Source organism: Gobius niger (assembly GCF_951799975.1).
Source record: "Gobius niger genome assembly, chromosome: 7".
NCBI lineage: Eukaryota > Metazoa > Chordata > Actinopteri > Gobiiformes > Gobiidae > Gobius > Gobius niger.
In genome coordinates, this window is record NC_136858.1 from 20961150 (window position 1) to 20988980 (window position 27831).

A 27831-nucleotide genomic window follows, 5' to 3' on the forward strand; every position below is an offset into this window, starting at 1 on the left:
AAAAACACACAGTAAATAAAAAGTAACTTGAAAAAGCACATTTATTTGATTTATAGCAGTATTTGAGCAGTTCTGCTTTGCCAAGTAAATATTGAATTGACACAATAATCTTTTAGCCCGGCCAGCCAGACTTCACGCTTTTCCTATTCTTTACAAAGACGTATTGACTGGGACCAGTCAGTGAAACAAATAGTCCGTCCGACCGTTAACAAAAACACCTGTAAAAAAACACACACAAAAAAAAATCACCATCTTCTTCTATCAGGGAACCTCTAAACTGTGTTGATTACAGATGAGAGAAGTTAAGGAGCTTGTTCTGAATCTCTCGCTGTCAGCAAGGTTTCCAGACGCTGAAGCTGTTGAACAGAAAGTAGTGGTGTCTGACTGGCTAGGCTAACAATCTTCTGTTGTTTGTGACCTCTTAATGGCTTCAAGGTCTGTTCAATTTCATGCAGTGCTTTTTACATATTCTCTCCCTTGTGCACATTCCAACAAAGCAGTTTAGTCAAAACACCAGTGCCGGTCCGACTACCAGATGGTGCGTTTAACTGTGGCCCAGTTGGAGCGCTTCATGCCCTGTGCAGCTCTAACATCGCCCCAGTGCAGCCTGGTGTTGGGGATCTCGTCCTCGGGCTGCGGCTCCTGCTGTACCGGTGTCATGGGACTGGCCACTACCAGAGGGAGCGGCCCACACTCAGATTTGAACTCCACCACATGCAACTCCTTCTCGTCTGCTAAAGTCTGGTGAGTTTCCTACAAGGGGGACAAATAACATATAAAGTCATGAGTATTACCATAATTCTCATATAGCACTTTTCACAGAAAATAGAAAGAAGAAATTACAAGGTGCTTCACAGCAAATATAATACAGTAAATGATCATATGGGGCTACATACTTAAAAATGTGCTCTGATGAGGCTAAATAAGGCTAACAAAAATTTTTGAAAATGGCCTTCGACCAAACAAAGATAGAACCACCAGCTGAAAAGCACTGCTGTATAGGGTTCAATAGAAACAGAACTTGGTGCAGTGTTGATCATAGTTTTGAAGTGTCAAAAAGAGCGTGCAACATATTTTACCTGATTGGCTAAGCCACTAAAGAGAGCTCTTGTGATGTTAAGGAGATTGATGGATCCTTCTACTTTGCAGTACATGTCTTCAATGCCGATGAGTTTACAGAGTGTGATGACAGCCCGGTGACAGTGCAAACCATAGCCTGCACACAAGAAAATACCGTTTTCTCTAGAAACCAAAATTTGTTTTACTGCACCGCTCTATGCTTTTGCAGAGTAGTGCACTTCAGGGTTTGATTGAGAGTGACATACCTTTGTTTTGCTTCTTCATGCGAAGCCTTGTCTTTTTGAACTTGGACTCAATGTCGTGATAAACTGTCAGAAAGATAAAAGCAAACACTGTGAATGCAGGTGGAGAAACGGCAGTGAGGCAGACAGCATAAGCACACGGCAGTGTCCTGTTCTCTGCAGATGTGAATAATTAGTTATTGAGCGGCGTCAGTGCCTGTGGGAGCTTCTGAAAGAGGATTATGATTGAAGGTTCAAGGTTTCTTTATTAGTACCCGTAGGTAAATTTGTTGGCAGAAGGAAATACAGCAGTCCACAACATATAAAATACACAGCAAGAACAGGACACAAACACTAAATCAGATACAATCTATCTACAATCTTCAAGAGACACCACATTGACAGAGGACTGAAACGAGTGTGGGGTTTGGGGTTTAGCCTCCCCCTTTATGCAAAATTGCAATTGCTGTGGGCACTAAACAATCTCGTTACCCTCTGGTACTCCCCTTGGGTACCAAGCTGACTACATAGCTTCAACCCGAGCGATGAAGAGGAACTCTCCAAGCAGAGAGCGAGTACAGTCCTGGAGCTGATGTCTATAATTTATAGTGTCCTGAAAATCTTCCTTTGGTTTCACTGACTTTTCTTACATTGTCTAGACATATAATAGACAATCTAACCATCCAGAAAACATGGATGTTGGAAGACTGAAGATAAAAACTAGACAGAAGCATGATAAATCCCCCCGCTGACAAAAAGGCTCAATGTGATTTTTCATTTACTTTTTTTGTGTGTGCAAATGTCAACTTGAAAAACATTTTTAGAAAAAGTGAAGTGAGCATTTGCTGTCACTGTGGGAGGTCCAGGTTTGCTCAGGACAGATTGTCTGAGTCACTCCTAGCATATAGGAACAAAAGCTTGTCACATTTGCATAATCTGTAACAGCATAGGGCATGTATTTGAATTTATAGGAAAAATGAACTGAGTTTTATGACTACCACTTCTTTACACTAGCCTTTACAAACACAGACAAACCCAATCACAGTTAATTTCATATAAACGTGAATTTATTCCCTAGTTTATTGTGAAACCTTTCACTGTACAAGTTAAAGGAATAGGCCACCGTTTTTACATACTGAGATATGTTCTTACCTAACCTTAGACGAGTTAATATATACCCGTCTGGTCTTTGTCCGTGCGCTCTGTCACGCAAACGGAGCACATACGCAGCCTCTCCCACATGTCACATAGCTCCAAAAAAGCTCACGATAGAAGCTACTAAGCTCTTCCACGCGTTCCCTATTTAAATAAAGTTACGTGAAGTGTTTTCATGCGAAGTATATTTACACAGAAACGTAACATGTCGATTTTTTAAGCAGATAAAATGGGGTACTATGTTGTGAGGAGCACAACGTCCGCGCAGTAACTCCCAAAGACTTCCCCCGCTCACTTCCGTCAATAACCTTTAGGAGTTACTGCGCGGACGTTTTACTCCTCGTATCATTACGCCTCACAATATAGTACCCCTTTTAATCTGCTTATAAAATCGACATGCTACATTTCTGTGTAAATATACTTCATTATACTTTATTTAAATAGGGAACACGTGGAAGAGCTTGGTAGCTTCTATCGTGAGCTTTTTTGGAGCTATATGACATGTGTGTGACATATGTGCTCCGTTTGCGTGACAGAGCGCACGGACAAAGACCAGACGGGTATATATTAACTCGTCTAAGGTTAGGTAAGAACATATCTCAGTATGTAAAAACGGTGGCCTATTCCTTTAACAGAAGAAAAAAGTGTATGTGTCACACAAGCCCAAACATACACAAAAAAGGAAAATGGCGGAGAGCTGACAAGGTTGTGAGATTATTCCCTAGATGCCAGGTTTTTCCTCTATAGATTCTCTTTTGTTAGTGATAAATGTAAATGGGGAGGAATGACAAAAGCTGAATGATGCTATTTTATCAAAGTGAATCATAATCTTAATTAATGTGTCATTGTTTCTTATTGATCATTCCAGACAAGCTGCAGATGCTCGTCTTCAGGGCCATCTGCAGTGAGCTATGGCTGCATTTCCTTCAACGACCAGTGGACAACATGTATTCTTCATTCTGGGATGCTCAAATATTCAGAAAAGCATTGTTAACCACAGACGGGAGCTAGATGCTGATATGAAACAAAAGCAGGAGGCTCCTCCAGTAAGTGCAGCTGTGGCCGATGACTCACTCACTTTAATCTCTCTGCAGCAACATCCAGCCAAGTCAACTTTTACTCTACAGAAGTGTGCCTGCATCGAGCCACTTTACCAACCTTGTTTGCAAACGCAATTTCTATACAGTATGACTATGATGTCAGCAGAAATATATAAAATATACAAGTAGATTAATCTTCATAATGTAAAACAATGAGTGCAGTGGACTCTATCAGTGAGTTTGATTAAAAATGATACACATTATGGACTAAACTTTTTCTTTTTTTTTCAATAACTGCTGAAGAAGATGAAGATGTACAGACTGCCCTGTCATGAGAGGACACTTACTTGTGTGGTTGTTGAATCGTTCAATATAGTACAAGAAGTGGATGGCTCGGTTTTTGGCCTGGTTAGACAAACACAAATATAAAATGTTTTCATTCTAAACCAACTTTAGTTTTACTTTTATCGATGGGTTTTAATGTCATACCTTCCTGAGGGCAGTGTTTCTATCTGCTGCTTTACCCAAAGCAAAACCTGACAAAGAAATACAGGGAAATCATTAAAAATCTCAAATTATTTCATTTTTTGTATTTCAATTAAACACAAGCCAATGACATTTCAGACTGCAACCACTGAAGATTGACAAACAAGAGCACAATGGTTATTTGTAATGTTGGTGAATGACATTTTACTTTGCACAAGTGGTAAATCTGATAAGTTCCACAGTTAAGCTGTTATTATTAAGTCTACTCTTGTCCTACCTGCGGCTCCATTGCCATTTCCTACAGCCACCAAACAGCTGATTGACCTCTTCCTGCCCTCTTTGCCCGTCATGTTGAAGACGCTCTTCACCTGCATAAACAATGCAGCACACATTAGACATCCTGTTTGACTCTAGTAAATCTCCACATGGTTAATCAATACAATTTTGGTGATGATTATTCTCGCAATAGCCTTAATGACAAAAACAAGACAACAAGGGAGTTGGTCATTTATAATCCAAGTTAGTGTTGGCTCTCTCCAGACTTGAGTGACTTATTGATCTGTTCACACAAATAAACTGCTCTCATATACACACAATATCTTTAAATGTGCCACAAGGGGGCAGCATATAGACACAAAACAACATCCAGGGATGAGTAAAGATAGACAAAAGCTTATCAACAAATGTGGGAAGAGGAAGGACAAGAGATGCAGAGCAACAAGACAGGAAAATACTATAAAAAGAACAGTGATAAACATGTCTGTAAAGCAGATGCAGCCCTGTCCTGTGCCATATATTGATAGATGGAAGGATTTATGACTGTATTCGAGAGGAGAGGTGCCCTGTCAGAGGTCAATTCAATCATTGCGGATCCACACACCAATATGTGGCGCAATCAAAGTGTCAAAGTGTGTGTGAGGCTGCCGTGAAGGTGTGATAAAAGAAAAAAGTGATGACTGAAGCTGACAGTGAGTGCCAGAGTGGAAGGCGGTTGTGAGCACTTTTAGAACTACCCAAACTGCTGACTCCCACAACATACTTTAGAAAGGAACCCAACGTGTGTGCATATGATTCTGAAAATGAATCCAAGGTGAGACATCAGCCCATAAACATATAGGAAACCGCTATATGCGGTCACTATAAATGTGTTAAATTGTATTAGACTTTGCAGTCAGCTCAGGCATGGCAGAGCGTGTGTGGCAGTGGCTTTGTTGTTCTAAATTGTTTTCTATTTGTGTGCTAATTACATCCAAGCGCTCCACATAAATAATGGTACATGACTGCCCTGTAATTATTCTCTTCAAGTCAATGCCTGCATTGACCAGTGTTGAGAAATCTAGATTTTTTTTTACATTTGTGGAAACACGTTTGACAACACCATAGATTTAAGCTGAAAACTAAACAAAAAATCTTAATATGTGAAGCACTGTCGCCTAGTAACACATTTGTGCACAGACTTAAAAAAACAACAACCTAAAACCAAGAATAATTGGTCTATTGTGTATTAATACAAATGTTGTGAGATATGCAATGTTTAATTTTGATTTCAGACAAAAGGGGAAAGAGTTGTGAGAATGCTGCGGTGTACACATGGAGTGAAACAAAGATGAATGAAACAGATTTTAAGCTGAGAAACTTCAAAGAGGTGATCTGCCGTTAGCGTCTCCAGTTATGTAACACACACACCCCAACCCCCACACCCCCTGCCTCACCACCAGTGTACACAGCCTATATTCCAGTAAAGGGTTTATCATTTAACTGCAGGGCTAGAGCGGCAGGATTGGGGTCAGAGCAGCAGCTAACACCAAAACATGGAAAACACAATGCTTCGGGACATAATTTCAGCGGATATAAAACCAACTTGGATTTGATCAGTGCACAAATATACTAAAAGAAATATAGTGTGCCTTTGAGCTAACAGTATGTATTTGCTTTTGACGCTTTGGGCAAAAACGTAGCAGTTTTGGGGTTTAACTCTTGCCCCAGGAGCAGATGGCCTGAATTTTCTCGACCGGATGAGCGACAGCAGGCCGGTGGGAGGGCACGGAAAGCCTTTTCGCACTTCTAATTTCATGTCTTATTTTCTCAATCTGTTGCGCTGTGTCTTGGGGTGTGCTTGTGTCTATAGACTGCAGCGTAGGGGCGGGGTTTTGCGACGGGAGAGCAGAAGGCACTGTCAGAGCACACCATCCCACGCCAAACGAGTCTGACTTACTGTACGTGGCGATTTACTCTCTCTCAGTTTAATCCTTTCCTACTTTCCAACACTTAAACAATACTTTTTGACAACAATATAAAGAATATAATAAAACAATATATTTCTCCAGTGATTGAAACATTTTCAGGTGCACTTAGCCGCAACTAGGGGCTATGTACACCTAAATAAATAGCCACTGTGTTAACTTCAGCAAAACTTTGAAGGTTGTTGACTTCCCAGGAAAGTAAAAAAGACACCAAAGCCGCTGTGACACTGAAGAGGTTTCATCTCCATTAATGAAACCGGAGTGGTGTCCAAGGGCTGCGGCTCCTGGAGACAGGCCATGAACATCACTTATCTGTGCCTCTCTTCTGCGCTTCAGTCTGAAAGCACCAAGGCTGTCTGATGTGCCCTTTCTTATTTCTATGATCACAATCCGCAGCTTCAATAGACGGCAGCGGTGTTGCAAGTAAACACGTGTCTATTAGGAGGAAGAATTGTAATGTGGGATACTAATTGCCCATTACAATTTGTGCATGGGCATTAGCATAGGGTGTTGAATGATCTAAAAGCTATGATTGGTGCTAGCATTAGCATAAGACCTACTATTTGTGATACACTGTGTACAATCACTTCTGGCAAAAAATGTGCGAGATTTAACTTGTAATGTGTGCTTCACTTGTGGCTATCAGTATTGTTATTGTGATTTTATTGTCTATGCTTTATATTTTCCACTTAAAGGAACAGGCCACCGTTTTCCCATACTGAGATATGTTCTTACCTTAGCTTAGACGAGTTGATGCGTACCTGTCTGGTCTTTACGCATGCGCTCAGTCACACAAAAACAAGGCAAACAAAACAACATGTCAATTTTCTAAGTGGATAAAAAGGGGTACTATATTGTATATACCTTTGAAGCACTTCGACTTTACTGCGCCTAAGGTATTGTTTCGCCTTACAATATGGTACCCCTTTTATCCACTCAGAAAATCGACATGTTTAATTTTGTGCAACTATACTTGGATCATGTAAAAGCTCACGTAACCGTATTTAAATAATTTAAATTGGCCCCATAGAGGAGAGAAGAGGCTAAATGCTAACAACATGTTCAGTGTTCTTGCGTGACTGAGCGCATGCGTGAAGACCAGACAGGTACGCATCAACTCGTCTAAACTCAGGTAAGAACATATCTCAGTTTAAGCACATTCATTCATGTAGACTACTTTGTAACATTACACAATATAAATTGAAATTGGCTCAGACATCTTCAGACCTTAGTATCATCTCTTCCAGTACCTTTCTGCAAACAATACTTCATATGCCGCATATTTAATAATCTTTCCGAACCATCATTATCTAGGATCACTCAGAGCTAATGATGCTACATCCAATCTTGTATTAGTTTTGGTCTAGTGCTTCATTGGCTGAACTACTTCTGGACCGTCTCTGGCTGAACTTTCCCCAAAGTTTCCTTCCTCCCCCTCCCTCTCTCTTCTTGTTGGATGTGTTCACTAATGGCATGCCAACATCATTGTCCTTGAGAGACAAGCTTTTTATTCCAGTAAGCCCTTTTCATTTCATTAGGCCTGAATTTATAGTGGCACACGCATACACCAACTCACGCAGGGATATTTATAGAGTGGGATAGCACCATAAAAGCAGCCATCAGTTTTGCAGGGGAAGCCTAAAGTTTGGCTCTGGTTCACATCGCTACAGCAGCCGGGGAAGACCATCAACGCCTCGTGAAAATCCACACATCCACATATGTAAAGCCCCGTGTCATGTCAGTATAAAGGACGAAGTAGTTTGTGTGTGTTTGCCTCTTCCTTTCCCACCATCAGTTTAAAGGCTCCATTAGCTGTAATTGAATCAAGGTAAAATACAGCGTGACACAGTAGGAATCTAAATGAACCACAACCATTTGAACCGTTTATCTTGTCTTACACACACAGCAGTTTTTAATCGCTTGGCTTCATCAGTGGTTCATCACTAAATTAGAAATAATAAATAATGGCAATAAAAGCTTAAATGGGGTGACCTAAGAAAACCCTTTGAAATATTAATATGACATGACGTATGAATTTGAATTCTCAATGTTATTAATTGGTGTTTTAAACGGAGTAAATCTGCTCATGTGGAGAGGGAAGTCACTGATCCAGCATAACAATGTGTGTAATGACCGCAGCGCAAATGAGCCAATACTACAGAACCCAAAACAACAATATCATTTCTGGGACACTCTATGGTCAAGGGGAGCTGGATGTCCCTTTAGTGGATGAATGAAACAATGGGAAGATAATGACTTTCTTCCACAGTAAGCTAGACAGGAATTAAATTGTTGCAAAAAAAAATAATAAAAAAAAAAAAATAAAAAAAAATAAGAGAGATAGTTTTCTATCATCACCAGTGTGTATGATGGTAACACTATTTATGGAAGGGGTCTCCCACCTAAGGTTCAGTGGCCTACCAGCTCCAGCCCTTAGCTCCCCAAAGACTTTCTAAAGAAGCTTGATGAGTCAAAGTAGATCATTTTGGTAAAAAAAAAAAGAACTCATACATGCATTATATCAGGTCGGAGTCATGCAGTTTTTCTCAATACATCTTTGACTGTGACTGAGCTTAGAACACACTGAAGAAGCTGCTATCACACGTTTTTATAGTAAACCATAACTGTAGCGTTCCTGGGATGTTCACGGTGACAGGTACCAGTCAAAAGTGATTCCGATAAAGTCCATTTAGTTATTGTGAATGAGGCCTATTGTATGAAACTGTATGTTAACTGTATGTTCACGTCAAATCTACTGTATAATATACCAGCAATGTACAGAATTAAAATAATATTGAATTATTTGTATTATTTGTATTATTTTTATTATTATAAGTAAGCATTGAACATACAAGAAGCTACTGTTCAAAACTGGATTTAATGGCAAGGTGTTAAAATATACAGAACTTTTAAAGTTTGTTGCTGAAACGGTTCGTTATATAAGCCATAACATGGATAATCGGTGCACACCATTTAAAGAAAATTGCAAGAATCTAATCAAGGCTGGCATTTGACTTTTTCACTTTGGCTGAAAGGCCAATAATTTACAAGGGAAGACTTAATTACATGAGCAAACTTAGTTGAATAAAACACTTCAAGTATCTACAAACAGCAGCAGACTTACCTCAATAACACGTGAATCAAACCCCTCATAAGTTTCTGCAAAAAAAGACAAGACAATCAATTTTATTTTAATTAAAATGCAAACACATGTCTGATAATAGCAACATTTTGTTTAATACTGCTTGGCCTCGCAGCAGAACAATAAACCGACACTATACTTTGTTAGTGACCTCTCAAGGATGTTACCCTCCCAATGGGGGCTTGTTTACTTCTAACCAATCAACTACAAACAAGATCCCCCCTTCAATACTCTGAGGAGAATATACACACCCAGCAGCTGTAAAGAGGTCAAACCTGATTCAGAGACAAGCGACTCAGCTACAGCAATGCTCACACATTTTGTTCCCTTTGCGCCGCGTGGTTGTGTGTGGACCAAAGCGTACTGTGTTGTAGTGAACAGAGCTTGTTAGCAGGAATATCAGAGAAATACAAGGAATGAGGGAATCCAGAAGAAGAGTGTAAAGCTAAACAGGTCAAGAGTGCCCCAATAGCATCTGTAGTTTGCTGAAAAACTAAACTCAATTCAACAGTAAAGACCGCCTGAGGATGTAATAAGGCTGGGAATTGGACGCAAGCATCGAGGTTTCAGCTGAAAGATGAAGTCTTCAACAGAAATGGTACCGAACGGGTGATGACATTGGAGACATGTTTACAGATTTAAACCTGGCTTACAAGATCAAATAACATCCAGTTTCCGGGCAGGATTGTTCATTCACACAATATTTGTCATAACAAAAATACCGCACAAACAGATCAAATCAGCAGAGGCTCGCAATAAATAAATGAACAAAATCACACTATCACGTTTGTGTAATGTAATAATGTATTGTGTGACTTCTATGAGTAGTAATGGATGATACAATTAATATGTTTTTCAATATTACATTTCATTCATATTTCAATATCAGCAATAAAAATTCAGCAAAAGATATGGCACACTATACAAGTGTTTTGAATAATACTTCAGTAGTGTGGGACACTAAAGCAGTCAGAGAGAACAGACATATGGTGAATTATACAATAATGGTACAAGAAAAGACAGTTTCATTATAAGCTCAGCTTGTGGGCCAGTGTAATTTTCACTTGTCACATTCAGGTCAGAGCTTTAATAAAGGCAAAGACATTTTTAGATGCTCCAGAGCACCAGCACATAGAAATGGAGCAGAAAGACGACCAACTCCCTAAGGCAAATTAATCTCTCACTTGTAAATTCATCACCATATCCACAAATGATAATCCAAGCATAAAGTGCCCAAAGCTCAAAGTTTTAGCCATGCTTCATAGGTTGGGGAATCTGAAACACTGTGTTTTATCAAACTCGTTATTAACACAAATCAATTTTAACGGCGTCAATTTTTGTATCGCACGATTAATTAGTCACATTCAGAAGCTGCCACATGAGCCGCTCTGCTGCTGCTGTGGGAGTGTGTCACGTTTGAGTTTACAGGAGAAATAGCACTTGTTGGTTTGTTTTGCTACTACCATTGAGGACACCTTTGAAATCGCTTATGGACTAAAACAAGGGGCAGACACTTTCCCGAGGCTTTACTTTCACCACGTCATGGACAACTCTTTTTGTCAAACAAAACAAAGTTTGGAACTATTGGAGCAGCCTTTACCTGATGCTACAAAGCTGCTATCCTTAGGTGTGTAAGAAGCTGTCGCCTTGTTATTTTGCATTATTTTCATCACATGTGCCAGTCATGTATGTGGTTGGGCAATGCTTCTGTTGTGCCGCATTTGGAGTAGAAGAGCTTAACTCTTTTCTCTAAACTCGAGAAAACCAAACATGCTAATGATACATTTACCGCATAAAACTGGACATTCAACAAAACATCACCTACTTTGAGTGGCATGGAAAAAAACATTTAAAAAAAAACCCTGATAACTGATGAATTCACTCTTTTAACAAAATAGTGTATAAACATTATGCTTAGTATTATGCATATCAATATCTGCAGAAATAATAATTCTGCGTAGATAATAGTGTAGTTTTGAGCAGGGTTCTTTGCAGATTAAGAAAATACATCACAGCCTGAGAGAAAAGCAGGTCAGAGGAGTGAACAACCTTATATGGGGAGTGCCATGAGGGCCGAAGCCACATTTAAAGCCACCCTCAGCTACTCCATTTTGCCAGACCAGAATGGTTGCATTAACACATTGCATCGCTAGTGCGGCACCTCGAAACAGCGAGTTAACTTTACCCCACAGAAGCAAAGACGAGTGTCGCACCTCCCCCGCCTCTCATGATGCACCCCCAACATCCCCCTCACCTGCCTCCCCTCACCATGTAAACACAAACACGTGCCGGGCTCACAAATGTTTACAAAAGTTTACAAAAGATCGTGAACTCATAAACATCTGACGGACCTGTTCTGATGCAACTAAAATCTTCACGAAATGTCCATTTGTTTAATAATACAACATCCACAATGAGCTATCAGGTCTCTTCCCTTCTTTTACAGGCACCAAGAGGCTGTGAGGCATTCAAGGGTTGCGGGAAAAAAAGAACTCTGCACTGTAAAATCTAGTTCTAAACAAAACATTAATGTTCTTCGAGCTTCTAATTAACTCAAGTGAACAATCTGTCCGGGAGTGTCTGTGAGAGCGAGAAACACATTTAGGCAACAGCTGAGAGATTTTACTCAACTACTTATACCTTTACGGTTTGATGCAGGCAGTACAGCTTTAAACACTTATAAAATGACATAATGTGTAAAAAAAGAAAATTACCTCCATTTGGTCCAGGATCAGGAGGTCCCAGGCTGATGCCTCCCCATGAGCTACCAGTCCATCCTCGCTCCCTCTTCACCCTCATTTTCCTCCTCTTTTCCCACTCATCTCTTTGACGGACTGCAAAAAAAGGACGCATATGCTTACAGCAGGTTCAGCTTGAAATGTACTGCATATTTTTCGGGAATGGTCTTTGTACCTAGCTCAGACTTGACCTCCTGCTGCTCGGCATCACCCCTTCGGCCCATATTCCGAACAGTGCCATCTCTCAACACTGGAGCATTCAGGCCCGGCCACAGGAAACCACCACGACCTGAACAAGAGAAAGTAGGACTAGCATTATATATTGATTGAGTCTAAATGTTTACAGCAGCAGTGCAGAGTGTTACCTTCTCCAATCTTCTGGCCTCTGTTCAGGTCTCTCCTCAGTTTGCGTTTGGTTCTCTTCCCTCTGCCTTTTCTTCCACCGGCTCCAGAGTCTGCCAACACACCTTTCCACAACTCATCTGCTGTCACTGCAAACACAAGCGGGTAGTTTTATTCATAAATCGATTTTCCACTGGTGCCTATGATCAATTTTTTTCTTTTTTGGCGAGGACATGCTTTCATTACATAGCAAAAAGTTCAGAGGATGAATCTGACATTAACACACACAGCAAAGTATAAAGATGAAATAAACATAACATTTCTGGCCTCTTTTGGAAATAAGGTGTGGTTAAACTAAGTGTTTCAGCTGCTCTGTCTATATTGATCAATAACAGTAATGATGATAAAATAAGAATCCTTTGCCGGATCACTGACCCTAAAAGTAGACCACAGTAGTTGAAGTAACTTGCGATATGTAAACAATTTCAACACAATATGTTCCATTCTAACTAAACACAAATAGTGTCAAAACAGGGCTTTAAAAAATAATACATCAGGACAAAACAAAACTAAAATGTAACTAAATTAGGGTATGTTTAACGGAATAGGCCACTGTTTTTCCATACTGAGATATGTTCTTACCTGAGCTTAGACGAGGTGATGCGTACCTGTCTGGTCTTTACGTGTGCGCTCAGTCACGCAAAAACAGTACAGACGTTATAAGCATAAGCCTCTCCTCCTCTTCTCTATGTAGCCAAACGGGGGTGAAGTTAAGGTCAGCTCACACTACATGATTTTTCTAGTCTTAAACAATTTTATATAGAATGGGGGGGGGGTCCACACTACACGACTGGTTTTAGTGCGATTATCGAACGTCTGGGGGTTCACACATAACGACAGAATCGCAAGAGTGCACACACTACACGATTCTGACAAACAAGATGACATAAAATAGTCTTTATTGATCTCACAATGGAGATATTTACTTGTTACACCCAGCTCTTGGAAACACTCGGGGTGTGCAAATGGGCAGAAAATGTGAGAAAAATAGACACAAAAATATTAAATTGTAAAATAGTGGTGTCTTATGTACAATGACTACCAAGGACTTTGTGGAGACAAAAGTATCTACAGTAAATAATTACGTAAACAGACTATAACAAACAATGCTAAAGTCAGTATTAGCAGTGCAGGTTTACATCATAGTGCAAGTGGTTGATAAAGTGACGCAGGTAAGTGATTTAAATACAGGGATTATTGCATGTATTGTGCAAAGGGGTTATTGCACATGTTACTTTACAGTCTTGTTGTACAGTCTGACAGCAGTGGGGATGAAGGCCTTGAGGCACTGAGGATGTCTCAGTCTGCCACTGAAAGAGCTGCTCAGCTCCTCTACAGTCCCATGCAGTGGGTGTTGTCCATGATGGAGTTGAACTTGGCTAATGCGACTTGGCAAAATCGACATGTTTAATAAACGCTCACATAGCCGTATTTAAATAGGGAAAACGTGGAAGAGCTTGGTTGCTTCAAACTTCACCCCTGTTTGGGTCCATAGAGGATAGAAGGAGAGGCTAAACGCTAACAACGTGTGAGCTGTTTTAACGTGACAGAGCGCACGCATAAAGACCAGACAGTTACGCATCAACTCGTCTAAGCTCAGGTAAGAACATATCTCAGTATGCAAAAACGGTGGCCTATTCCTTTAACTTAAACATCGAGTGTGCACGATATCTTTTGCGATATATTGTGCAGCCCTAGACCGCAGTATTGATTCTTACAGAACAAAATACTTACACTTATTGAAAAAGCTGCCATGTCTGGTCTGTTGCCACGCTGTAGCAGGGATCAGAGGTAAGACTGAGTGTTTCTGGAGAAACGCCGGAGCTCGGTTTGACAGAGTCGTTGTCTGAAGTGCTCCGGTGAGAGGACGAAGGGACAATGCTCCTACAACAAGCAAACACAAACAAATTAACTCCGGACATCACAAAGACATGATAGCGACACAGTATTAAAAAAACGAACAACACGAGCGCTATTTTTATTGCATTAATACAAACTGCGCGAAAGAAATCAACGTGAACGTGCTAGCATCAAGATGACAGCCAGTTCCCTCAAATAGTCCCAACTAAACGAGGGATATTTCATAATAGTAGACACCAAATAGCTGTAAACAAACACACAATAAACACAACAGGACGAAGTAACATTAAAATAACGCACCCCCGAATGTGACACGGAGGGCACTGCACACCCGTATGGACGCCGCCATGTTGATAACAACAGGAGGACCCCAAGGCAGCGCCTAAACTATGCCTGTGCAAAAATAAAATACTAGCAGATAGTGGCCGCAGAAGAGAAGTAGGCTATGACATGAGGATAGAAGTACACTATTATACTCTATATTTAGGCATAGACTTGAAGATTACAAAAAATCTGAAACTTATTTTAATAGGCGTATTGTGAGCTATATTTGGACATGGTACATGGTACGCCTTTCTGAATGTGTATTTTTGTATTTAACAAGGCTATTTTTTTTATTTGACTTTATTTATCCAGGAAAGTCCCACTGACATTAAGAATCTCATTTTCAGGGATGCCAAAAGATGCATGCATTGTCACACTATTTTTATTTTTTAAGGAAGAACCCCACCAGAAATATATTAAATGTGCTTCATGAATAAAATACTCATTGGCACATCATTTGGTTTGCCCTCTTTGTGAAGTTTCTCAAGTCAAGAGCTGTGTTTACCGTCACACAGACAACACTTCATCAGCTAAAAGCACCCATGTCTCCTTCAGTCTAATCACCCACCCCACAATTCATCCTGTCTGCATTGTTTTTTTACATCCTGTGTGTCTACAATCTTCCTCATCAAAACGAACACAACCAACACATTCTTCTAATTATCGGGTTTAAACGCATGCCAGTCACAGTTGCATTCAAGTTTCTTTGGCATAACAGCAAGCTACTCTGTGTTATGGCAATCTTTAGCATCAGTCTGTTCAATTTCTAGCAGGAGACTCTAGCTTACTGGATGGTCAACCCAAGTTTGTCTCCAAAACACCAATTATTCAAGTTCTTTTAAAAAGACAACTGGAAGTGATGTTTAAGCGTTTTTTTCAGTGGTTCTGCCCGGTGCCCAGCAGATGTAAACTACCCCAATCAGCCTCTTTTTGACGTAATTACTTTCCCAGAGCACTTCTGTACTGTATGTGCCCATGTTTTTCTTCCTCACCAAAGAGATGTAATCAAAGCCAAGCTGAACGATGGCTGCCCAGCTGTGCAGCGGCAGGAGGCACACCAGAATCGGTGCATTTCTCATAACTTCTCTGCGATAATGGCACCATAATGACAACTCCAAGAGAGAGTGAGTTTGGGAGCTTGTGTGGGAGTAAGGAGAATAATGTAACTTGTAAAAACACACTGCAGCAGACTTCACCGCTGTTCAAGTCTCAAGTCCAAGTTTGTTTGAGAAAGAGTTGCAATGTGAAAATGGAGATGTGCCTACATTTGTATAGTGGGCTGATGAAGGACAGGGATTTTCTACAAATTATGGAGGGATGTGAGTGTGGACACTTAATTTCAACGTACCTTCAGTGAATAATGGCTAAACAAAAATACAAGCTTAATTGTATAATGTCGTGAAAACAAAAAAAGAAAAGTGAATGTTAGACAGCAGTACATCCAGAACGTCGCGGCTCGAGTCCTGACAAGAACCAGGAAATACAATTATATTAGTCCAGTGCTCCGGTCTCTGCACTGGCTTTCTGTCTCTCAGAGAATAGAAATCAAAAACAACTCATGGTTTAGCACCAAAGCACATTTCTGAGCTAGAACCATATGAACCATCCTGGGCCCTGAGAACTTCAGGGAGGGGTCACCTGGTGGTCAATTATAAACACGGAGAGGCTGCATTTCAGTTTCATGCAGCTAAAATCTGGAGGATCGTGAGGATGTGAGACAGGCCTCAACTCTGACAATGTTCAAATCCAGGCTGAAAACAGTTGTTTTTACAGTTCTATGACAACTGAAAGTATTTTATCGGCACTCTTTCTTATTGCTGTGATTCATTCATTTTTATGTTGATGTTTAATGGATTGATTGATCTGCTTTCTTGTCATTATATGCTAAACACTAACAGTGAAGCACTTTGAACTGCCTTGTGTATGAATTGTGCTCTACATTTTTTCTCCTACATAAAATAATAAAAACCAACACTGGAAAAAACTGCTCATAAAAAATAAAAATAAACATGAATAGCCAAAACAATAGAGAAATTGTGGCCGTTCAAAATGGAGAAGGGCTAATTAGACATGAAGACAGAAAACATAAACACATAGACCCCCGCAAAGAGCAAAGGACCAGATATGAAGACCATCAGACACAATGGAACGGAAGATAAAAGTATTGGGCAAAATGAAATGGAGCATGTCCACCCATGCAATAACACCATTTAACATCCTTTTAAAGATTGCTGGTTGTTGACCAAATTAACCGCGATGCAGCCTACATCTGAAGGAAAATGACGAATCAAACCCTTGTCTGCTTCAGCTCTTTGAAGCAGCATTTTACTGGCACGTTACAGTGATGTTGTTTTTGAAGCCTGCTGATCTGACTCAGATCTGAGAGCCTCTGTCAACACGAGCTGCCAAAGAAAACATGATAGCAACCAAGGATCTGCTTTGTATTGTGTATTTTTGGAAATCACACAAATGCACAAAAAAATGAAACGATCTAGGCTTTATGCTTACTAGTACTACTACTACTACTACTACTACTACTAACACTACTACTACTACTACTACTACAAATGCACCTCAATTTGGATGCCATAGCCTTGTATAAAGTTGTATTAGAATAATGTATGTGTCTTACGTGCAGATATGCAAAACAAGAGGCTGCTAGTCTTTAAAGCAGTACTGAGTAACTCATGCCCCTAGAGGCCGTAAGTGCCACTGCAGGTGTCGTAGCACGTTACGTTTTTTTTACTCATTAATTGTCCGTGAGAGTAAATACTACGCTGACAGAAAAGACAAAGGGAGAGAGGGACATTGTACATCCAATCACACAATGGAGATCATTTTTTTCACTCAAACTTGGCTGTAAATACTGTTTAAGCGTCGCTAGCCCGCAGTTAGCTTTACCCATTAGTGTGTATTGGTGGCAGAGAGTTGCAATTGTGGTTTTCTGGCCAGAAACACCAGGGGGAGATGAAAGACCCCCCAATCACCCCATTAACACTTGTATTCAGTGGCGGCTGGTCCATTATGGGCGGTGGGGCGCCGCCCCTCCTATCAATTTTGCAAATAAAATAAAAAGCTTTAAGTTTGGCAAAAATCATAACTTTCTTATGTACAGGTGTTTTTTTACACTGAGGGAGGGAGAGCGGAGGTGAAGGAGCGTGTCATTTTGTCTGCCTGGTTCATCTTGTGCTGTAACAGCGTCATAAGTGTGTAGTTTTCGTGCTCGGGGCGGCAGGAACAGCGCCCCAAGCATCTAACCAATGGCGCTCTACTATGGTATAAAAACGTCACTGTATATCATTAATTCAACCAATCAGAGACGCGCAATAATAAATCTCCGATGGGCGCTGAGGCCAAGCGCCCATCGGAGATTTAACAGGTGAAAGACGAGGAAGCGTCTCCTGTAAACAAACGCGAGTAGCTCGTTGTGGGAGCAGCTCTGAGCTCACGGACGATCGGAGGAAAAACTTCTCATTTGAGAGACGGAGAAGCTTCGTGTTGTTTCCTGAGAGGAGGTGAAAGGATTTAGTCAAACTCATGGACTTGGGACAACTTTCTTCCGTCAGAAGTCACGTCTAAACGGACTTTCCTGGAGGTAGCATGACGATGCTAACTAGCTCATCTGCTTTAGCTGCTGCTTGTTTATCTCACACTTTGGGAAAACCCTCACTGACTTGGACAGACAGTTCTGTCCCAGGACGTGGACATTTGATGGAAAGAAGTTTCAGGACCGTGAGGAGGAGCTACGACAGGAGAGGGGAACGTCATTCATTCACTGAGGGAAACAGAGGTGGAGCTCCAGGTGCTACAGGAGGAGGAGGACTCTCTTCACAACGTGAGCTGCACATTATTTCTAACCGGATCATTTGTCTGACGGTTTATACGGGTTTAAACCTGTGGCTCTGAGGCTCATAATGATATCACAGCAGGTCTGGGACTAAAACTGTACATGAAATCAAAGAGGAAACACCTCCTGCCTTTGTTTTGGTTCTGTTGGTGCAAAACACATATCAGTGGTGCACAAAACACATATGTATAGTGACTATCACTACACTTTAGTCAGAAATTATTTATTTTTTAGTTGAATAAAACTAAACAATACGTTTTGAATATATTCTACATAAAATAATAATATTAAATGCCTCTAAGATAACTTTCTTTTTTAAGTTAAAAACAATGTTTATAAGTATCTTCTAAAATATTATTGAAGGTAGGTAGAGGCAACAGCCCCCCCTAGTTTTCACATCACCAGCCGCCACTGCTTGTATTACCCCCAGAGGGACTACAGGAAGGATTTATTAAGGTGTACAAGTTACTTAGTACTGCTTTAATCTGGAAATATTGAATAATTGCAAATGACTGTGTTGAAGATAAAAAGAGCACTGCCACAATCAGTCCGGGCAAGTCTTGTGAAAGTATCTGGATTTCTTTCTTAAACTGTGTGTCACGTTGACCAAGTGTGGAAAATGGCAACAGACAAAATATGCAAGAGGGGGCTGTTCAAATGAAACAGAACACCAGTGCTGGCATGTTTTTGATAGGGAAATGTTTTGCATCATAAAAGGGAGATTTTTTTTTGTCTTGAAATCAACATTTTAGAAAGGAAATGTACTACGTCTCTTAAATAGAATCACTAGTGTCTATTTTTAACAGTCACATCATGATGACAGAAACAAATGCTCAAATGTCACGGAGACACACCAATCATCAAAAGTATATTATCTATTGAAATGGCTTACCTGCACCACACTCAATAATGCACCAAGATGAAATATTCAGTAGCAACTGTCCAAACCTGGGTGGAGGTGTGTAAGTAGATGCAGTCCCACTTGGGAACTTTGAAGTCAAAGTGTGGTGGATGAAAAGAGACAAAGATTTAAAAAGCTCAGATGATCACTCACGCTGAGATTTGGTATATTTTAGTGTAGATTGCTCTTCCATGACTGGAGAAAACAGTGTGTGAAGACTGGTACATTCAAGTTTGATGTAGTAAATGCTTTGATACAAACATCAAACCCGTGCTCACTGAAAGAAAGATGCAGACAATGATTTATTTAACATTGTTACAACTCTGCATTTGCTTGATATTTATATTTTTTGTCAGAGCTGAAACAAATCAATAGCTAATGCTGATAGGACGCCTCATATTTTCCCCCCCTACTTCAGGGTGACTCATGTGGCTGTGGCATAATCCTGCAATCTTCTAAAGCACTGCTCTGTGATGCATGGCTTAAGTCCAACAGAATAGGGCTACTGGGCTTTACAGTGGAGAGGATCTCAACTATCTGCATTCAAAACAAACAAAAAGCATACTGCAGTATCTTAAGAATGTTCTTTAGCATGGTCTCTATGGACAAAAGGCTGAAAATGTAAGGAGCATTCAGAAAGCGGAGGATCTGACAACTATCGATTTGTGGCTTTTAGAAATAACAATAGTGATAGAGAAATGGTGCAGTGGAAAATAGAAAGATTCTGAAGACTGATTTCAAAGTGTGTATTTTGGAGAAATGTGGATTCACTTTTTCTTCTGTACCGGTTTTGAAAAATTCACCTGTTCTTGCTTATTACTGTACACTGTTCTTATGTTATCAAAAGTTTGGCTTTTAACAATCTTGCACATTCTGATAAGAAAATGTAAGTTGAGACGATTCACCGTTATGATAAGAGCATACTAATCTTTCCCTGCTGCCTATATATTATCTAATGACTTTTCGCACACCTCTGGCAGCATCACAGGGCTAACTTTACAAAGGGCTATACTTATGCTGTCAAGGCCTCCTTTCACACAACTCTCCAAGAGCCATTTTGCCTCAGCTCTAGACTTTTTTCCTCAAAGTGATTATAGATCTGTCACAGCCAGCACATCATAATCTTCCTGGCAGAAAAACTGCATATAGATTTTGCCTTGATATTCATTTTTCACTGTAGCATTTATCATGATTAAAACCTTAGTAGATCGCCTAAGTCCAAAAGCTGTAATAAATGGTGTGTGGTCATGCAACTGTCTGTTACAACAATATTCCCTTGTTTTTTTCTCCATTGGTATGCATTGGTGTGTTACTCAGTGTGGACTGGAGACATTGAACAATAAGTGGCTGTGTGAGTGGTCAGCTTAACTTTCAATCACGGTGGTCTCTACAACACTCCAGGATCAATTGTTTTGTAGGTTTTCTGGTGAGAGGATCCGTCATCAGCGAAAACCTTCCAAACAATTTATCCTGGAGCATCCTAGAGGCCACCGTGATAGTGAAAGTAAAGGCGCCATGCTGACCAAGGTCAAATATGCACAAATGTCAACTTTTTTTCCCACATAAAAGGTACTTAATGCACCTTTGAGAAAGGACACAATACACTTTCTGCCTAAGGTTGGGCAACAAAATACAACATGACATTTTTACGTGCTGTACATGTCACAAACGTACAGGGGCAGATCGAGAGCAGCTGCGGCCCCTAGTAAAGGCAGCAGTCTCAGCAGAGATGCCCAGACTTCCCGATCCACACACACTTCCTCCAGCTGTTCTGGGGGGACCCTTAGGCAACACCAGGCCAGTTCGGAGACATAGTCCCGCCAGCGTGTCCTGGGCCTTCCACGAGGCCTTGTCCCAATAGGACATGCCTGGAACACCTCCCGCTGGAGGCGACCAGGAGGCATCTGAAAAAGATGCCCTAGCCACCTCAGCTGGCTCCTTTCGATGTGAAGGAGCAGTGACTCTACTCCGAGCTCCTCCCGGGTAACTGAGCTCCTAACCCGATCTCGAAAGGTGCGCCCAGCCACCCTGCGAAGGAAACTTATTTCGGCCGCTTGTATTTGTGAACTTGCCCTTTCGGTCATTACCCAAATCTCATAACCATAGGTGAGGGTGGGAACGTAGATCGATCGGTAATCGAGAGCTTTGCCCCCGACTCAGCTCCCTCTTCACCACGACAGACCGATACAGCGACCGCATCACTGCTGACGCCGCACCGATCCGTCTCTCACTCATGAACAAGACCCTGAAATACTTGAACTCCTCCACTTGAGGTAAGGACTCCCCACCGACCTGTAGAGGGGAAGCCACCTTTTTCCGGTGGAGAACCATGGCCTCAGATTTGGAGGTGCTGATCCTCCTCATCCCGGCTGCTGCTACACACTGGGCTGCAAACCGCCCCAGAGCGCGCTGAACGTCCTGCTTGCCACCCCGGGATTTTTTTTCTAGATACATATATGTGCATATACTATGACAGATTTTTGGCCTGGCTCATAATGTAACTACACTTGACCATACGGTATCTTACTTTGCAAAATGTATATTATATATCATACGGTAATATAGTTTTGACACTTTGACAAACAATAGCCAAAGTTCATATTAAGGGCTATTTTTGATGCAAAAAGATGTGCGTTTGTCTGAAATTATGATGCAATACATCGGTGTGCGTGGCCATTGAGATCAGATTGATTTGAATGTGATTACAATTGTGTGTGGGTGATACACAAACCTCGAACATGCACACTCAAATTTTAGAAAGTGCACCTGCATATATGCATGCAGAAATGTAAATGACTACGGATGCACAAAACATAATGCACAAACATTTCTTTACAGGTAAAGAATCTCTCTGCAACAATATCTTCTTTGGTAATGACTAGTATCCATTTTTAGTACTCAATTGGGTATAATCCTCTGTCTTCTGAGTCCCTCAAAGTGCAGCTCCACACATCACAGACAGAAGTTACTTTGAGCGGCTCTGGCTGTAATTCTTTTTGACATAGAGAAAAGTAGCTGTAAGCGACACACTGTACGCTACAATTAGAATCAACACCGGCAGAAAAAAATAATCCTGTTATGGACTTCTCTGTCTGCCGTGTGAGCCGGACACTGCCTTCCCAAGCTCAAGGTCAGATATGACACGAGTTACGCAACAACTAATCGGTCCTGTTTTTTTGGAAACAGGCCGCACTCTTGGCGGAGAGATTTATTTTTTCAACCATTTTGCAGTGTAAGTTATTTCTGTCAATTGTTCAGTCCACACTTAATAGGCTTATCATTTAACCGGCCCACAGTGCTGGAACAAAGATATCGGACTTGGTGAACACAATGCCTTTTTGCAGAAACATTGTCCATCCAATTGATTTATTTTCCATCCTGATGGTGATGGCAGGTCTGATACAATTTATCCATACAATAATTACAGCATAGTAGACCTCCATTACATGAAGAATCTGACTGAGGAGTGAGGAATACCACACTATATTTCTTGCAGTCGTATATATTTTTTTCAATGTAACATATAACTTGTGGAGAAAGTAGAGACGCTGAAACTTTTCTTAACCAGTGATATAGTGTGCATGGTCCAGGAGAGCTTCTCTGTGATGTGCACACCCAGGAACTTTCTGGTTGCCCTCTCCACTGCAGCACCTATGAATCCTCAGGAGTCCCATTATTTCCTTATTAGTTAGTAGTGGTGTCTTGTCCAAATAAAAAGCTTAGGATTACATGGCAGGCAGTGTGTTAGTGGTGGACAGTCACTGGCAATAATATTGTGTCAGGAGGAATAGCCGCTGGCTCTGCTTTGTGACCGTGACACAAGGGGCCGCCATTGCCTGCCATTGCTGCAGTACCGCCATGTTGGGCGGCAAAACAAGCTAGTTTTCTATTAGAAAGCATTGCACTTTACACACGTTCTAAGCAACTGTAAAGCCTGGTCTCTAATTTTATAAAACTTTCTACAACGAGATATTACTCCTGTGATTACGCTTAGTTACAATGAAAGAAACCAGGCGGGGTTTTCGTAAGGAACATTTTAGAAATCTCGTAAACTAATGAGGGCCGGACTTTGATTGACTGGCCATTTGCATTAAAGCGACTGAAATACACGCCCGATTAGGCCCTTTTTAGGAATATGTTCGGTCAGAGCTGATTAGGAGTCTGTAATCAAAGCCAAAGTCAGAGTCTGTAAATCCATCATCGACTCCCTTTTGAATGCGGTCATTATGGCGGGGAGGAGTGAGCGGACGATGTCTATTATTTTTTACAGTTAGGAGCAACGAATTCACCGGAGGAAACTTCCGCGCTCATCCCGGTCTTTTTGTCTTGAAGCTAACAGTTAACACTAAATAAACACTCAAAGAAATATTCTGCCTGACTTTAGTTTAAATACTTTTTGTTTCATTTTGTGTTGTTTTTTGATACTAGCGTTAGCTCTGAGATATAAAGTCCAACCTAACACAGACGTTTAAGTTTGTACATACAACGTAATGTTTTTAACATGTAGCCAGTGACTTCCCATTATCTCACTGTCCGTGATGTTTTCTTGAACTATTCGTTGATTTGTGCAAGACATCACAAATCCTTACCGTGAAAATAGGGAGAGAGGAAGGACCGCGACCTCCAGAGATTGCACTCGGAGTCACGCAATTTTAGAAAAAAATAAAGCATAGCATTTTTCCAACAAAGCAAAAAGGTAAATCATCTGATATAGACAATAGATGCATTGTTTACAATAAGCCATTCAGCACAGTAGTTTCTAACAAAGCTGAGAGCTGCAGTTCCCAGACTCAAACACTCCATCATCATTTCATGTTGATTGCATCTCGGTCAATACCTTCATTTCTACCAGATTTTATGGAGTAGAGAGCTTTTACACTCTCCACTCCATAAACAAAGCTCCACAGCTGAAAACAAGAAACAGTGGGGTCAAAGTGTTACAAATAAGGCTCACATTTTGTTGTGACAATTGCTAAATGCGCAGAATACCGAACCTACTTGAACTAATGTGTGTGATAACGTGAACACTAATTACAACAGTGGGTTACAGGAAGGTAGGGATTATGTTGACCAATAAGATCAAACCTATTCTGCAAAAAAGAATCAATGGTCGCATTCGATCTTGGTCCGTGGTTTCCCGGTCTGTTGGTAATCCCCCTCGCCTCGCTTCATCAGCCTTTCAATATCTGTAGTTTGGATTCAGGCGGTGCAATCAAGGCTCAGTCCAAAGGTGGTGGTTGCTTCTCCGTTGCAATAGATCTGTGGGTCTGATCCCTGTCTTTTGACAATCAGGGCAGCGGTTTAGAGTTGGTGGGAAAAGGTTTCTGTGCAGTTGGGGTGATGCAGTGGAAGCTGAAAGATGGCCTGTAAGTGAACTGTATTTTCCTCCCTTTAAATTCAGTCTCAAAACCTTCTGTGGCTGAAGTTTGTAACTTTATCCATCCATCCATCCATTTTCTTCCGCTTTATCCGGGGCCGGGTCGCGGGGGCAGCAGTCTCAGCAGAGATGCCCAAACTTCCCGATCCACACACACCTCCTCCAGCTGTTCTGGGGGGACCCCGAGGCGACACCAGGCCAGCTCGGAGACATAGTCCCACCACCGTGTCCTGGGCCTATGTAACTTTATGACAACACAGGAAAAACACTTAATGAGCTAACCATTAACAGCAATATGGTAGATCTGCACTTTCAATTTGACCAATATTCAGACAATAGTATGAATCTTTTACTCTGATAAATCAAAATATGTGTAACAGCATTTCTACATATAATATTCTTCTATTTTACACAATATAGATATAGATAGTGCAGTAATAGATAAGTCTGGGATTTGTTGATGTTTTGGAGAAGAAAAAAATCTGCAAAATAGAAGTGTGATATGATGAAGACAACATTTTTATTTTATTGATTTATTATTATTACTAGCTGAGACCCGGCCTGTGGCCGGGCCTCGCTAGTCTCCACATTTGATATTCTGAGATTATGAGTGATTACAAAGAAATGTCCAACCCGTCACACAGTTCAGCTGTAGACCAGTGGTTCCCAACCCATTCCAAAAACTATGGCCACTACAAATGAGTAAAAGAATGAAGGCAAAAAACAATTTCAAACAAACTGCAATTGGAGTGTTTGATGCATCCGTACTCCTTTCTTATAAACTACGGCAATATTTTCGCTAAACTCGGGGAACAGGATTCAAGAGACAGTGGAATAATTATGGAGAAATATTAGGGGTTCAGCTCTAACGGTTTGGGTCACGGTGCAGGACCCGTGGTTTGGTGCATCACGGTAGTGTACAATCAAACAAATAATGAGTAGGTTTTGAACTGAAATAGCCAAATGATCGTTATTAGACAGTATTTATAACCTTACAATAAAATTGGCAATGCGTTCAAAGCTGCTTTAGACTAAAATGTACCTCTGGGCTCACAATACGTGAAAGCAAAATAGAAAACAAATGGTACAGCAGCAAAGAAAAAAAAAGAAAGAAAAAAAACTACGCAGTGCAGGCCATGCGCTCGTTAAGTTGTAGTTTCATTTTCGCTTTTACTCACACGGAGGATAAATCAGTCGGAGCAGCGCGTTTGATTAGAGGCTCGTGTTTGAGCAGGTTTTGGGCACGCACGCACACGCACACACATACACACACGCACACACACGCACACATCGCCCTGTTAGGATGCGCGCGCACACATACATACACACACGCATGAACACACACACACGCGCGCACACACACATCGCCCTGTTCGGATGCGCGCACACGCACGGCAGTCAGATCTCGTGCACTCACACACTCAGTACTGTCGCCAGGCTTCCTGGTGTTCCCAAACGGTCTCCCATCCCAGTCCTAACCAGGCCCTTCCCTGCTTAGCATCCGAGGAACGGTCTCCCATCCCAGTTCTAACCAGGCACTTCCCTGCTCAGCTGTTCTAACCAGGCACTTCCCTGCTTAGCTTCAAAGTCGGTATGGGAAATAAACATGGCGGCGCCCAGGCGGCGGCCATTGAGATAGCGTTTTCTATAATAGACTAGCTGAGACCCGGCCTTCGGCCGGGCCTCGCTAGTCTCCACATTTGATATTCTGAGATTGTGAGTGATTACAAAGAAATGTCCAACCCGTCACACAGTTCAGCTGTAGACCAGTGGTTCCCAACCCATTCCAAAAACTATGGCCACTACAAATGAGTAAAAGAATGAAGGCAAAAAACAATTTCAAACAAACTGCAATTGGAGTGTTTGATGCACCCGTGCTCCTTTCTTATAAACTACAACGACCATATTTTCGCTAAACTCGGGGAACAGGATTCAAGAGACAGTGGAATAATTATTGATAAATATGAGGGGTTCAGCTTTAACGGTTTCACGGTGCAGGACCCGTGGTTTGGTGCATCACGGTAGTGTACAATAAAAAAAATAATGAGTAGGTTTTGAACTGAAATAGCCTAATGATCGTTGTTAGACAGTATTTATAACCTTACAATAAAATTGGCAATGCGTTCAAAGCGGCTTTAGAATAAAATGTACCTATGGGCTCACAATACGTGAAAGCAAAATAGGAAACAAATGGTATGGTATAGCAGCAAAAAAAAGAAAAAAGAAAAAAAACTACGCAGTGCAGCCCATGCGCTCGTTAAAGGGGCTGGAAGCAAGTTCGCCATTTTATACTCAATACTGCCACCTCAGGCCATATGTGTAACTACACCTTCTATATTAAGCTCGTGCATGACGGCAATTCGGGCCGAAGTGACACATTTTTGAGTGACCGTACAGGATTTTAGAGGCAGTTGTGGTGAACAGGTCTGAGCTCATTCTACACATTAGGACATGGCTGGAACATGTAGGGGGAGGAAAATACTTAATTTTAACATTTTTAAACTCCGTATAGTCCCTTTAAGTGGTTTCATTTTCGCTTTTACTCACACGGAGGATAAATCAGTCGGAGCAGCGCGTTTGATTAGAGGCACGTGTTTGAGCAGGTTTTGGGCACGCACGCACGCACACGCACACACACACGGCCACACACGCACACATCGACCTGTTTGGATGCGCGCGCACACATACATACACACACGCACGAACACACACACACGCGCGCACACACACATCGCCCTGTTTGGATGCGCGCACACGCACGGCAGTCAGATCTCGTGCACTCGCGTTGTTGTGACAGCGGGTTGTCCTCGGACAGCAGCACCACCAACCACGCACTCAGTACTGTCGCCAGGCTTCCTGGTGTTCCCAAACGGTCTCCCATCCCAGTCCTAACCAGGCACTTCCCTGCTTAGCATCTGAGGAACGGTCTCCCATCCCAGTTCTAACCAGGCACTTCCCTGCTTAGCTTCAAAGTCGGTATGGGAAATACACATGGCGGCGCCCAGGCGGCGGCCA

The 27831-nt window shown here is 41.4% G+C and overlaps 1 protein-coding gene across 1 annotated transcript; it reads right to left on the minus strand.

Moving 5' to 3' along the window:
* On the minus strand, positions 1–14763 carry mrps5 (mitochondrial ribosomal protein S5). Its single transcript, XM_079559821.1, has 12 exons — positions 14668–14763; positions 14242–14391; positions 12471–12596; positions 12281–12394; positions 12082–12201; positions 9350–9384; positions 4260–4350; positions 3986–4032; positions 3844–3901; positions 1326–1388; positions 1080–1216; positions 1–753 (listed from the first exon to the last, which is right to left on the minus strand). Exons 1-12 carry the CDS (start codon positions 14714–14716, stop codon positions 529–531), a joined length of 1215 nt encoding a protein of 404 aa, XP_079415947.1. The 5' UTR covers positions 14717–14763; the 3' UTR covers positions 1–528.
* Positions 14764–27831: the final 13068 nt, after the last annotated feature.

Coding starts and splice junctions, on each gene's coding strand:
- mrps5 (XM_079559821.1), bottom strand. CDS start 14,716: ATGGCGGCGTCCATACGGGTGTGCAGTGCCCTCCGTGTCACATTCGGG. Junction 12,597..14,241: donor TGGCAGCTTTTTCAATAAGT/GTAAGTATTTTG, acceptor TTGTGTTTGCAG/TGACAGCAGATGAGTTGTGG. Junction 12,395..12,470: donor AGGCCAGAAGATTGGAGAAG/GTAACACTCTGC, acceptor TCTCTTGTTCAG/GTCGTGGTGGTTTCCTGTGG.